The 14,734-nt window shown below is 36.7% G+C and overlaps 1 protein-coding gene across 1 annotated transcript in view; it reads right to left on the bottom strand.

Annotated features, from left to right (window-relative positions):
* Positions 1–14,734, bottom strand: part of LOC107028368 — a 54,208-nt gene that overhangs the window by 16,843 nt on the left and 22,631 nt on the right. Inside the window, exons 27-38 of the mRNA XM_015229401.2 lie at positions 13,090–13,203; positions 12,827–13,011; positions 12,487–12,595; positions 11,900–12,043; positions 11,530–11,826; positions 10,144–10,791; positions 9,836–10,030; positions 3,877–3,980; positions 1,872–2,161; positions 1,700–1,781; positions 1,306–1,620; positions 208–1,048 (exon numbers count right to left, since the gene is read on the bottom strand). Of these exons, the coding sequence (XP_015084887.1) occupies positions 208–1,048; positions 1,306–1,620; positions 1,700–1,781; positions 1,872–2,161; positions 3,877–3,980; positions 9,836–10,030; positions 10,144–10,791; positions 11,530–11,826; positions 11,900–12,043; positions 12,487–12,595; positions 12,827–13,011; positions 13,090–13,203 (3,324 nt within the window). The remainder of the gene's footprint in view (positions 1–207; positions 1,049–1,305; positions 1,621–1,699; positions 1,782–1,871; positions 2,162–3,876; positions 3,981–9,835; positions 10,031–10,143; positions 10,792–11,529; positions 11,827–11,899; positions 12,044–12,486; positions 12,596–12,826; positions 13,012–13,089; positions 13,204–14,734) is intronic.

Genomic DNA, 14,734 nt, shown 5'->3' with positions numbered 1-14,734 from the left:
ACCCCACAAAGGTAGGGGTAAGGTCGACTTACATTCTACCCTCCGTGGACCCCACCTGTGAGACTACATTGGATATGTCGCTGTTGTTCTATAACCTAGTAGAAGAATTTTCAAACAATTGCAATTTGTTCTATAAATAATACAACTAATTTAACCAATTTGGTGTGCAGCAGAAACTAAAGCTACCGAAAAGCATAAATTTATTACCAAGCCACCATAATCATCAAAAAGGGCTGCAGAGAATGTTCTGATTTCTGCATCAACCACCATATCCTCTAAACCGCTAGCCATATCTCGATCAGCAAGCTTTAAAGCAAGCCTCTTTGGAGGTTTCTTGAAACCACTGCGAACAATGAAAGGTCCCAACTCATCTCCAATAACCCACAAACTAAATGGCTCCCTCGTGAATTTGGCATCAGATGTATCCCAAATGCTTTGTTCAGAAAACTGATCGCTAGCAACCATATCACTGCGGATGCATCTTAAGGAACCAAAATCAGATTGATTTGGTGCTCCTTTGCAGGCTATACAACCCAAGGATACAAAGCCTGGAGGAGGCTGGGGCATCCAAAAAGATATACTATCAACTGATCTATGTTTCTTTATCGGTCCCACAAGCGTAAAATCTGAAGGGGCTTTGTATAACTCATCAGAAGCCTGAAGTACAATGCAAGTATTTGGAGACTCATACCCTTGAACTGCAATATCACCAAAATATACCATCCCTTGAGGAATAATAGGGCGCCATATAGATAATTTCTTTCTGGATCCAGAACCTTGATTCCACCAAATTAGCCTAAATGTAGCATTGGCTTCAAGCCTGCGACGAGAGTTTACTGTAGATGACCTCTCTGATTGAACTGCGTGATTTTGACCAGACGAAACCCCAGTTTCTGAGCTCTTTGATGTTTCAGAAAAATCTCTGGGAAGCCCAAAGAAAATATGCCGAAGATCATATGCTCTGCCGCACAACTTCAAAGTAGTCGGCTCTGAAGGCAGGAAGGTACCAACAGAATTATCCACACGCCAGAATGCCAATTTGGAAGATCTGGTATCAAGACTAAGAACAGATTAGAATATATTCTATATTGAACTGAAAAGCATGCATAGTGATATTGGTAAAAGCATTACAGATCGGTAAAATATGTACAAGTATGCAAAACTAATGAGTCATATGATTTGACTTGAATGCCATTTAGAAGAAATGAGTAAGATGAAAATTAATTTGCTTTATCACTTTTATACTAGTTCCAGTACCAATGATTCCATGAATCAGAAAGAAAACAAATAAATAACTTCACATACCGATTCATCATGCCAATATTAACACAATCTCTCAAATCACATGGTGAAACTAAAGAAGCTAAGATGCACCAGGCAGACGATATTGGAGGTTCCATACTTCCAGGAGAGACAACACAGCCCACTGCAACATAACCTTTCGGTGCTATAGGGAACCAAATGGAACAAGTGCCATCTTCTTTAGATAAAAACGTGGTTGGCCCCAATTCACCATCCTTGTAAGCGGATGAGGGCCATATAAGCATGAAAGACTCAGGCCTCTTTACTCTGACAAAGCTAGTATTCAGAGCAATGACTCCTTTTGTGGGTGGTTTGTCACTGTTGAACTAGAGCAATTAGTATCACAGGCAAATTTGCAAAGGTAATAGAGAGAAGGAATCTGGGGAAATTTACTAACATTGGTGTCAGATAGTCTCCAATTGTTCCATAACCAGGCGGAGCTCGAGCTCTCCAGAAAGCATATATTTGGTTACACGGACCTGTGATGAAACAATCAACATTATTCATCAGTTTAGACCTCTCTTTAACACAAGGGGAAAAAAATTACTCTTGCATGCACTAGTTCATACTTTTGATACTCCCAACTTTGTCAAATTCGGAGCACACCACAGTCATTTTCTTTGATGTGGTCCTCAAAAATGCTAAGATATCATCCTCAACTGCCAAAAACAGTCTTAAGATGCTGAACGAAAAGTTCATAAAAATATCGGAGACAGCCAACTGTATATTTGACTTTCCAGAAGCATTAGAGAACTTCACAGAGGTATCGAAAGGTTCCACTATTCTGACTCCATTGCTCTCCATAGTCAATCCAAGGACATTTGCATTCACGTCAAATGTATCACCTTTTAGAACAATCCTGGAAACATCACAGCCAAGTTTGTTACATAATACCTTTTAAGAGAAAGCTGAGCAACAGACAACCAGGTGTCCTCAAATTACAGTTAGTGTCAAAACTATAGATAGAAAAGATATACTGATTAATTGTTTATTTATGAATACAAGACACCGTTTATATCTATTAACCAAAATACATATGATATTTGTCTAACATAAGATCGTATCTTACTTAAGAATGTGAGTGATTGTCGCCAAACTCTAGCATTCTAAACTAACACACAACGATGATAACAACAACTACTACAACGCCTCAATTCCAACACTAAAACTTGAAATTAAAGGTAATATTAAGAAAACGTGGAAGCAAAGCCTTGTAATTATCCCCTACATACAGCGGGGATATTTTTTACTTCAACATTGCATTGCACTAGAGCTCGAGATAAATCCATTAATCATTCCAGTAAAACCCTTATAAATTAATATAGGCGGGACCATGAAATATTATTATTTCGTAGAGATATTATTTATTAGATAAATTAATATTTATTAATTTAAAAAGTGTTTCAACACCGAAAAAATTGCTCAGTGATGAAATCTCAAAGAATTTGAAAGAACCCACTCAAGGTCATGATTAATGATCTCGATTATCGCAATAAAATGGACGTTAATAACCTATTCGACGGATGGAAATGTCACATGTTCAGAGGTCTGAAGCTTTGAACAAATTGTGAATATCATTGGAAAATCAATATTGATGATAAAGTTGAAGATGATAAAATACCTTTGAAACCGATTACACTTGCATCTAGAATTCTTCACAATTTTATGGAGCAATAGGAAAAGATAATACCGAAACTTTTGGATACAATAAGAAAAGTTAGCGATAAACTTCAACTAGATTTGAATTTTAACAAAAAAACAGGACATAATACAATCATATTTCACTAAATTTTCTTAGATATATTTGTACTTTTTACATAATTATTAATTTATAATATTAATGGGACCATATATTTATAGAGGAGTCTTCTGAAGGATGGCGCGGGAATAAAATGTTATAGCAAGCGAATTGAAAGATTTTTAGTTGATTTATAATTTACAGCTGGATGCATAAATTCTTTCATATAAGCTAGTAAACTACACAGGATAAGTAATGCATTACCAAAACTTGCTTTGATCATCACAGTAACACAGGAAAGAAGAACGGATGGATTGGTCCGATTTCATGTGTCATACCAAAAAAGAAAAACTGGGAGAACAGCAAATCATTCAAAATACTATGGTGTTGTCAAGTATCTCCATTAAGCATTCTTAATCCGAATCAACAGCATAATCAAAAACTAAAGAGAACTTACTGGACGGACCTTTGTCATCATCTTATTGACACTAGAAGCTTACACCATCAAAATTCCTCAAAACTAATGGAGAGAACTATTTTAGAAACAAATTCAACAAACATAGAGTCAATGCTCTAACCAATCGACATATCATCAGAGAAATCGTCAATAGACAAATATAAACAATGTTCTAGAGAAAAAGGAAAGGTTGTGTTATTTCCTCCTCAATAGGCCTACTGAACCAACTAGCATGTCCCAAGACAGCTGATAAGAGGACTTCCACATGCAACTTGGAAGTTCCATGAGATCAGGTTGCAATATGAAAAAGATTCAATTCCCAACAGATAAAAGTAACAACAAAAACGACACACTATAATGGTCAGTAGAAAGAACTGACCTGCAGAATGCATCCAACTGTGTGTGCAATAATTTGTTCGAAAGAGCAGCAGACTCTCCCACACTTCTTGATGTATTATAGAAGGTAAGCTCTGGACCAATAGCCTGTATTGAGTTCTCATAAAATGTTATGAAAATACAAGTAGCAAGTTTAAATTTCTATAAAATAACTACTGTGAATTCAATATACCACAGATCATTAAAATAAGTTTGGACGGGATGAAAGGTTGGAGAGATGGAAATGATGCAGGATCCTGATGGTCATTTCCACCACTTAGCAAGGAAATGAAGGACAAGGGATAGTTAAAGTGAACAGGTTCAGTAACTGTTTGCGTCAGTTTTCCTGTCGCTATGAAGTTAGACATAAACATGGAAACGTACCACTTTACTTCCCCTCAAGTTGAATCAAAAAGACCGGATCTACATGATCAACTCAAACTACACGAAACAAATCAAGGGGGTTTCTCCCTTTAAGCAATCCTCTCTCCATTGTAGAATCAAATATAGTGCTCACAAACTTCACATGCTAAAACAACATATACACAGCAAAACATATATATAGATAATAGAGCCAAATTACTATCCAGATTGTAGAGATTCAAAGGATTAAAGAAAAATCCCCAATGATATAAATGGCAGCATTTCTCTCAATGATATAAAAATTGGGAGGAGAAGAAAAAAGTGTGACAAAAAGTTGCTTAAAAGATGTTTTGGGAGTAGAAAAAGAAAGCAGATCTGAGAAGACTGTATTTTTGGTTCTAAGAATCCTAGTATAGATAACATTTTTGTCTAGAAGGCTTTGATGATTCGTATTGTAGTCAAGATCTTCCAACACATTTTGAGATATTTATCTCCGAACTGCTTGTGTTGAGAGGACACATGAATCTGAAACTAAGGTCACTCATGAGATTATCGACCGTCATTCAGCCATTCCTACATACTGGAAGGCCTAAATACAAACGCTAATTTAAAAAGAGACAAAAGGGTTACATGAACAGTAGAGAGCTTTTGGATTGTAGACCATGGTGTGTATCACAATTTAATCATAGACCAGAAGAGTTTCTCATTCACAGAGCTTTTGGATTGTAGAGACTAAGGTAAGGTGAAAGACTTATGCAGTTATGCTTACTGTTAGAATAAAAATAAATAAGTATATACATTCCTACATAAAACAGGAATAGGAATAGAAATAGGAATAAGAATAGAGATAGGAATCCTAGTTGGAAAAGGATTCCAATGTAGTCTCTGTAGATAGGGTCTCAATGTAACAATTTAGATACACAATTCAATAATACTTTTTCCATATATTTCTAACTTGGTACAAGTGCATTGGTGAGAAACTTCAAGTCACCGTGTCAAATTCCGACGACGACGGTTGGGACTGTTTGTGTCATCTTTCGTTCTGAAGGAGTTGTACGAAAGACAACACCATCACGAGGCTCGGGGAAGCTCAGGCGACCAAACCCTAGTTAGATCCACCGGAAAGATCCACCGGAAAGCAACCCCTCACGCGCTCTCACGTGTCGCTTGAAGGTGGAAGTCCGACGAGATTTGGGTCACGCACAGGCGCGTGAGTGCTCCTCTAATCATTTGTTTTCGAGTTGTTTTCTTCTGTTGGGGTCGTCCATTGATGGGGTCTTCCAGTATTTCCGATTAGAACCCATTTAGTTTTCTCCAGATCCATCTCCGTAATTAGGGTTTCAGGGATTTTAAGGCAGTTTTTGAAATTAGCGGCGAAATCAAAATTTTCAGCAGATTCCGGCAGCTCCCAAAATTTTCAGACCAGTTTCCGGCAGTTTCCAGCGAGTTTCTTACAATTTTCAAGTCAAATTTTGAAAAATGTTTTTCTGTGTGATGTTTTTGGCTCCAAAAATATGGGGCTCGAAAGTTCAAGTGTTATAATCACTTTAGAACCATTAATGGGAAGTTCAAACTATTTAGCTCACTAGTTGAGTTGTGGTGCAAGGGTCAAGGTGTTCAAGATCACTTAACAAACAATGTTTGCGTGGTAGATGAAAAGACAAAGTCTAATGACCAAGGTGCAAAAGCCAAAGCACAATGGGAGAAAGTGGATGCCCAATCATGTAGTCTTCTATGGCGCTCTATTCATTCTAAGTTGATGCACTTGTTTTGCCCATTCCAGACATGTTATATATTGGGAAAAGGCACGTGACTTACACACTAATCGACATATCTCGATTCAATGATGTGACATCTCGGATGACCAACGCAAAGAAACAAGAATCCGATATGTCTTCTTACTTAGGACAAGTACAGACAGTCATGGAGGAATTGAAATGTTGATGCCTATTACTACAAACGTGGAAAAGCAACAAGAGCAAAGGTAAGACATTGTTTCTAATTCTTACACTTGCTAGACTTCCTAATGACCATAACTCTGTGCATGACCAGATTCTAGACAGTCCTACGGTTCCCTCAATTAATGAATTATTCTCCCGTCTAACTTCGTCTTATTGCACCTCCCAGTCACTAAGTAGTTTTATCACCCATAGTTGACTAATCTATTCTTGCATCTCAAACCATGGAAAAGCGTACATACCGGTCTATGGAGAATCGGTGAGAGGGAGGGCATTTTGGGAAACCTCGATCCAAGCGTAGTCATTGTAATAAACCCGGACACACTCGTGACCTGTGCTATGTTTTGTATGGTCCACCATCCAGTTATGATCCTATTGTTCTAAAGGAATATAATGAGCTCCTTCGAAATTGTGCAAGTAAACAGACATCTCCACAATAGCATATGGTGCTTAACCTAATCAACTATCCAATAATGCTCAAATTGTTTGCACAGCTTGATGTTATGTTGCGGGTAATTCTTTTGCTTGTGTGACAAAGTCTAGTACTCTTGAATCATGGGCCATGGACTGAGGGCTTCATGTCTATATTCCATGTAGTATTGAGGGTCGTCCAAAGTCTATTCTTTCATTAGTTCATTCAAATATTTGGGGCCCTAGTAAGGTTAGTTTAACCTTAGGATTTCCTTATTTTGTTGGTTCCATCAGTGATTATTCAAGATGCACTTGGGTTTTATTAATGAAAGATCGTCCTGAATTATTTTCTATATTCAAAAGTTTCTTTGCTGAAATACAAAATCAATTTGGTGTTTCTATTCGTACTCTTCGTAATGATAATGCCTTAGAATATTATCCTCTATCCTCCCAATTTTAAGAGTTCATGACTTACTAAGGCATTATTCACCAGACTACTTATGCATACGGGTGTAGCAGAAAGGAATAATAGGCATCTTATTCAGACTACTCGTACTCTTCTCCTTGAATCCCATGTTCCGTTGCGTTTTTGGGGAGATGCAGTTCTTACATCTTGTTATTCAATAAATAAAATGTCCTCATCTTTTATTCAAGGTCCACATTCCATACTGTTTCCTCAGTCACATCTCTATCATATCCCCCCTCGTGTCTTTGGGAGCACATGATTTGTTCATAACTTAGCCCACGAAAAGATAAATTAGCCCCTCATATCCTCAAATGTGTCTTTCTTGGTTACTCTCAAATTCAAAAAAGATATCGTTGTTATTCACATAATCTTCATCAATACCTTATGTCTGCTGATGTTACATTTTTCGAGTGTCAGTCTTACTACACATCTTCTGTTCATCTTGATGTATCTATGGTCTTACCAATACCTCAGGTTTTACCTGTACCAACCTTTAAAGAATTTATAGGTACTTCTACATCTCGAGTTGTAATGCCACCACTCCTAACTTTTCATCGGCGTCCGCATCCAGCCCTAGTCCCAGACAATTCATGTCACGCGCTAGACTCTACTCCTAATGCGGACTTGCCTACTCCTAGCCAACCGTTTGCACTTCAAAAAGATATAAAATCCACTTGAAATACTAACCCTCATTATACCTTTTTGCGTTATCATTGTCTATCATCACTTCATTATGCCTTTGTATCTTCTTTATCCTCTATTTCCATTCCTAAGATTACAGGTGAAGCACTTTCCTTCTCATTCTGGACGGAGGCAAGTTGTAGTTGATGAGATATCTGTTTTGCATAAGAGTGGTACTTGGGAGCTTGTCTTCCTTCTTGCAGGTAAATCTACTTCTACTGTTTCTACTGTTAGTTGTCGTTGGGTTTATGTAGTCAAAATTAATCCAGATGGTCAGGTTGATCGGCTTAAGGCTCGCCTTATTGCCAAAGGGTATACTAAGATATTTGGGCTAGATTATAGTGACACTTTGGCTCCTGTGGCTAAAATAGCATTTATCTGCCTTTTTCTAATTTATGGTTGTCATTCGTCATTGATTATTCATTAGTTGGACATTAAGAATATTTTTCTGCATGGTGATCTTGAGGAAGAAGTCTATATGGAGCAGCCGCCTAGTTTTGTTGCTCAAGGGGAGTCTAGAAGCCTTCTATGTCCAAATACGTAGGTCAGACTATCATCTGAAATAGTCTCCTAGAGCTTGATTTGGGAATTTCAGCACAGTATATCAGCAGTTTGGCATGACTCGTAGTGGAGCTGATCACTCTGTGTTTTATCGACATTCTGCACCAAATCGGTGTACATATTTGATTGCTTATGTTGATGATATTATTATTACTGTAATTATCAAGATAGTATCACCAAACTGAAACATCTCTTTAAGCACTTTCAAACTAAAGACCTTGGCAGATTGAAGTCTTTTATAGGTATTGAGGTTGCTCAGTCTAGATCAGGTTTTGTTATTTCTCAATGCAAGTATGCCTTAGAAATTCTTGAGGAGACAGGAATGATGGAATGTAGACCTATTGACACTCCTATGGATCCAAATGTTAAACTCCTTCCAGGACAGTGGGAGCCACTTAGTAATCCTGAAAGGTGTAGGCGCGGCTCTTTGTAAAGTTGAATTATCTCCTAGACCAGACATCTCTTTTGTTGCGAGTGTTGTAAGTCAGTTAATGACTTCCCCTTTGATAGTCAATGGGAAGCATATGTTCATATCCTGCGATATATAAAGTCCACTCCTAGTAAAGGACTATTCTATGATGATCAAGGTCATGAGCATATCACAAATATAAAGACGTTGATTGGGCAAGATCACCCTCTATAGACGTTCGACATCCGAATATTGTGTTTTAGCATAAGGTAATTTAGTGTTGTTGAAGAGTAAGAAACATACTATGGTTGCTCGATCTAGTGCACAGTCGGAATATCGAGCAATAGCGGCACAACTTGTGAACTAGTTTGGATCAAGCAAAAGAACTAAAGTTTGGCGAAATTGATCAAATGAAACTTGGGTGTGACAATCAAGGAACTCTTCATATCGCATCAAATCCAGTATTTCATAAAGGACCAAGCACATTAAGATTGACTGTCAAATTTTCAGAGAAAAATACTCACAAGAGATATTATTACGATATTCTTGATCTCAAATGATTAGCTTGCAGTTGCAGATATCTTCACCAAGTCCCTCACAGATCCTCATATTAATTACATCTCTAACAACCTAGGTACATATAAATTCTATGCACTAGCTTGAGGGGGAGTGTTGAATAGAAATAAGTGAATACGTTCCTACTTAGAAATAGGAATAGGAATAAGAATATGAATAGGAATCTTAGTTGGAAAAGGATTCCAATGTAGTGTATATAAATAGAGATACACAATTCAATAATACTTTTCCCATATATTTCTCACACATACATTTGTTAAAAGGCCATACATGAACCATTTTAGTGTGTTGCTTTGGAAGGAAAATCTTTTACTGATATTAATGCTAACTCATATACACAGTGTAACCGCAAAAAGCGGGGTCCGGGGAGGGTAAGGTATGCTGACCTTACTAGTTAACCCCCCCCCCCCTCCTTGGAGGTAGAGAGTTTGTTTTTGATACCCCTGGCTCGAGGAAAAACAGTTCAAAGCATTTTGACCAAGGCAATAACGGAAATGTAGAAGCCAATGAAAAACTAAAAAGTAAGAAAATATCTTACCTTCAGCTCAAATATCAATTCTGTAGATCTGCTGACATTAGGATTTTGTGATGGCACAGCATCCACAGTCTCTCCAGAATCATCATCCAATGGTCCTACACATGAAGCTTCATCAAGGAGGACTTCATCATCCTCTGAAGCAGAATAGCTGCTATTGGATCCAAGTAAAATGCATGAATCCAAATATTTTCCATTCTGAACCACAAGAGAAAAAGGAAATCAACTTAGTCATTCCATCGCCATCAAAACAATAGAGCTTTATAATTAATATTTGTATAATAAGTGAATTATGTGTCTAGAGGACATACCTTGATCTTAACATTCCTAAATTGCAACTTCTTTCCACTTCCAACGTAAATTATAGCCTCTTCACTCGGAGAAGAGAGATTTTTTCCTTTCCTATCTTGCAAAAACAAAATTCCACCTTTGCCATCATATATGAAAAGGTCATACCTTTCATCATCGGCAACCAAAGGTCTCTGAGGAGAGAGTGAGAGTTCCGGAGAAGGCTGGTTAAAAACTGAATTGTTAAGAATAACAGCATCTACAGTATGAGAACTTCCATCATCGTCATTTGCCAGCATACTTCGAACATTTGGTACAAAAAACTCCACAACAGCAAGCAAAAAATCAAGTGCAACTAGAAGTTGTGGCCTTTGAATGAAGAGAGAAAATGATGTCAAATTTTCATTGAATCTTGCATCAAGAATAACCATTGCAGGTACAAGTTTCATGTCCTCGTCACTAATAGTATTGAAGGTCGTGCCAGCATATGCACCAGCATCAGACACTAATTGTGAAGGATTATACCCAATTGTTTCCGGCTTCCGAATTGCCAACCTGAGTTCCTGTGCTATACCTTCACGATTATCCATCACGGTGAAATCTTCAAGTGTTGAAGACAAAAAGCCTTCTCCCACTGTATTGGATTTGTAGAGAAGCCACAGACCACTTACCTTGAAAACAAAAATAAGATTTGGATTCAGAATTTTGCATGCATAAAATAAAGGAGTCGTTTGGTTGGGAACAAGTTATCCCAAATTTCGCAAACAAACAAGACAACAAAATTTTATCACTACGCCATTTTTTTATTCCAGGACTATTCATTTTTATCCTTCACAAAAAACGACCCCTAAAAGATAAATGAAAACAAAGATAAAACATAATTGGAATATAATCAATAATGATGAAGTGCCAAATTTATGATTTAAAAAGAGAAAATTCAAAATAGATATCGAGTAATCACAGTGTGTATACAACTATCCAAGGCATTACGCTTCATGCATATTTGTTTGAGACCAATTCATCAATAAGTGAGAAAATACATTTTTCACAAAAGGTGATATGCAACATCATGCCCAACTATTTGTATTGTATCATCTGCCTCTGATCAAATTTACTTTTGTTCATCAGACAAAAATGGCACACAAAGATCAAACATGGAATAAGACCATTTCCCTCACTATGTCTTCAATGAAAATGCATTTGAAATTTAGCAAATTTTGTTCCCCGATATGTTTCCATTATATCATCTATCTGACAACTATTGACCCAAGAAACATCAGAGAACAATGTTCTTTCATTTCATAGAATCAAAATTTAACGAACTGGAATAGCAAGAAGATAAATGTACAATTTGAAAGGTAATAATATTTTTTTCAAAACCTAAATAAAGGAGCCTCAAACTGAGTTACCTGCATCGTTGCAAGCGATGCATCCCTTGTCAATCCATAGTGAAGGCCAAGCTCAACCAGATTAATAGCAATAGAGACCTTGGTTACAATCCACTTATCTTTATCTTTATCTTCAGCTTCAGATTTAACAACATCAGAATTTCTCACTGATAAATGTTGTGGCTTGTCAGCTGAAGGTGATGAGGAGTCATCTATCAGAGGCGGCACAACATTAGGAGTCTCTGAAAGATTTTCTTGCGCGCATTCTGCAATTATCTCATACTCCTTGCTTGATAGAGCAGCTTTTAATTCTTCAATCTGAAATTTTCAGACACCGTGAAGATAGGGAAAACTTGAAACAACAGTCAGATAACTTTTTGTATTAAAGTACCTTGATAGCAACTTCAACACTAGGAATTTGATGTAATAGGTCCCGCAGTGATCGCAGTATAACAATTGAAACTCCATTGACGTCTTGGATGATACTTTCACCCAATTCAGAGCCCGCGCCCACATTTAAATTGATATCTTCGACCTAAAGGTAGGTACATTTGAGACATGTTCTCAGTTGATCTACGTATTGGACAAATTTCAAGAAAGGGACAATTAAATAGTAGACTACTGTAGTATCTGTCTGTAGTACCATTAAGCTTATAAAGCAAGCCCACCAAATTAACAATCTACAGTATTCTACAAATTCCCTACTTAAAGGATTCTCTTTGAACAAATCGCAAAACCTTTTCAAATGTTACAACATGCATTAATTGAGCTTCAAACGGTTTTTTTGATTGGTAATATGCAAATTCTGTTTCATGCAAAAGCATGTAAATCTGACGGCAAAAATGAGATTTTATTGAGTTAAACAACTTAATTCTCATTCTATGTCTAATTTCCAAATCAGTCTAAGAAAATTGTGTTATTAGCAACTAGCATCTCCATCAAAAACTTTACAAACAGAGATAAACATAAGGATCTTACAGATATAGTTAATATTTCCCGGTGTACAGCATTCATATCAATTTTGCTACCACAAATCCACTGAAACTTGTTTTGGACAGTGATGTGAACAACATCAAGCTTCAAATAACTGCAAGAGGAAACTATGAGATCAGCTGTGATTATTTGTCAAACAAATATTACTGAAGGTCCTTTCATAAATGTTTAATCCACATATCACCGCGATACAGAGACATGGATATCAACATGAAGATACACCAAAAATTGGCAGCAAATTAAAATTCTAAATTAGACAACTGGTGGCGGCTGCATATTTTAACAGAAGTGACTCGAAAGCATCACCAAAGAATTGTAAACTCACTCAAGGCTATCAGTCCTTCGAGGCATTAATATTATCGGCTTTCTTAGAGAAAGATCCAACTTGAAAGCAGGCGATCCTTCAACCTCACTTCTTGTAAACCACTTCTCTGAGTTTGTAACTTGATCTGTTATTCTGACAACATCATTGGAACTGTTTGGAACAAGACCCATGAAGTAACTGACAATCTACAGGAAAATCAAAATATATCATGACATTATTTATAACACAGGAATAGCCACATACAAAATCTAAAGCTTTACTACCTCTTGAATAAAACGATTCAAATAAACAATCCTCACTTCGGACAGCTGTCCTATAAGGCTGTAATCATAACCCATATAGTCTTCATCATCAACATTGAATGAACAAAACTCCAGCTGCAACCCACAAACACGGTGACCAGTTAGTTTCGGGAAAATAAATACACACCTCTACAGAAGTGTATCGAATGACAAACCAAAAGAATAGATACAAAATCAAGAACAAAGCAAATTTGTGGCACAGAAGCCAACATTTTTCAAACAGCTTGTTGTTTTTTTCCTATATCACTATATCTGTTGCATGAAATAATTCAAGGAACAGTAAGTTTAATCTCCGCCAAAATAGTTCAATGAAAGAACCGGTAGATGCTCTAGATCAGAAGTCTGAACTGGCAGAAGTCTGCACAAGTTAATGTCCACTCCTTTATTGATATTAAAAATAAGGGAGAGTGAGGCGGTTGGTGTAACTCAACAATTCCTGAATATTTTTTGTGCTTCAAAGGTGTGTAAAAAGCACCAAAGGTATGTTCAGATTTAAACCACAAATTATAGTATAGAAAGACACATGATAAAGCCAAAAATTAAGCTATAAAAGATGCAAGGAAAAAAAAATGACAATATAAATAAAATTTAGAAGTAGAGGAATTTAAAAATCCATAATCAAATGAAATGAAGTAAAAACTAATGTTAATCAAGTTTAAAACATCTTAGATCAAAATGTTTTTTTTTATTAAAATTCAATGCCTAGTTTTTTTTCTGCAGTAGACTATTATATTTCCCAATCTTGAATTTGAATTTGAATTACTACATAGCCATCCATGAACTTAACAAATTATGAATAAATTTTCCATTTACAATGATTTATTCACAGAAAGAATTTCCGTACTATCTTTGTTGTTTAGTGCCTTCCACCAGGTTTTTGTTGAAGTGCATGCCTTAGATCTTAGCACCTTCATCCGAACACCCAACTTGTGTTGTGCCTTACTTCCAAACTTCATTGCAAGTTGGCCACGCCTTTGTCAACACCCTACAGTTCAATTTTATGTGAACCATTTCTTTAATAGTCCGTTCCACAAAGAACTGCACCTTTCTATATTTGAAAATAATCTAACATTATAATTGTCATTAACCTTAATGACATGCCTTTATACCAAAGTAACATATTTAAGACCACAAGTTCCAAAAGTCAGTCTCTCTCTCTTAATCTCCATGCCTAATCAAACACCTGCATAAATTGAAAGACAGGAAGTAACCAAGACGACCTCCTTTTCCTGTTAGAAGCCACTTAGTTGTATCAGAAAACATACACTCATGCTTGTCGATTCCATCTCTCCACCAAATGTTCACTCTTATAACGTTACCACCACCTACATTTGTACTAATACTGTTTTTTCATAGTAGGATGAAGCATGTAGCTATTGATTTCCATTTTGTTCGTGAACAAGTTCAACAAAAGACACTTGAGGCTTGTCACCTTCACTTCATTGGTCAAGTTGCTGCCTTCCTCACCAAGCCTCTTCCGCGTACAGCTTTTCTGCGCCATTTTCAGAAGTTTGAGGCTTTCTTGGCATTTTGTTGAGCCACCCCCAACTTGCGGTGGCATATTAACAGATAATACATGTTATACCCTTTCAGTTTAGGAGTTTGT

Source organism: Solanum pennellii, chromosome 8 (genome assembly GCF_001406875.1).
Source record: "Solanum pennellii chromosome 8, SPENNV200".
Lineage (NCBI taxonomy): Eukaryota > Viridiplantae > Streptophyta > Magnoliopsida > Solanales > Solanaceae > Solanum > Solanum pennellii.
Note: the sequence above shows the minus strand (reverse complement) of the source record. Positions and strands in the feature narration are given on the sequence as shown.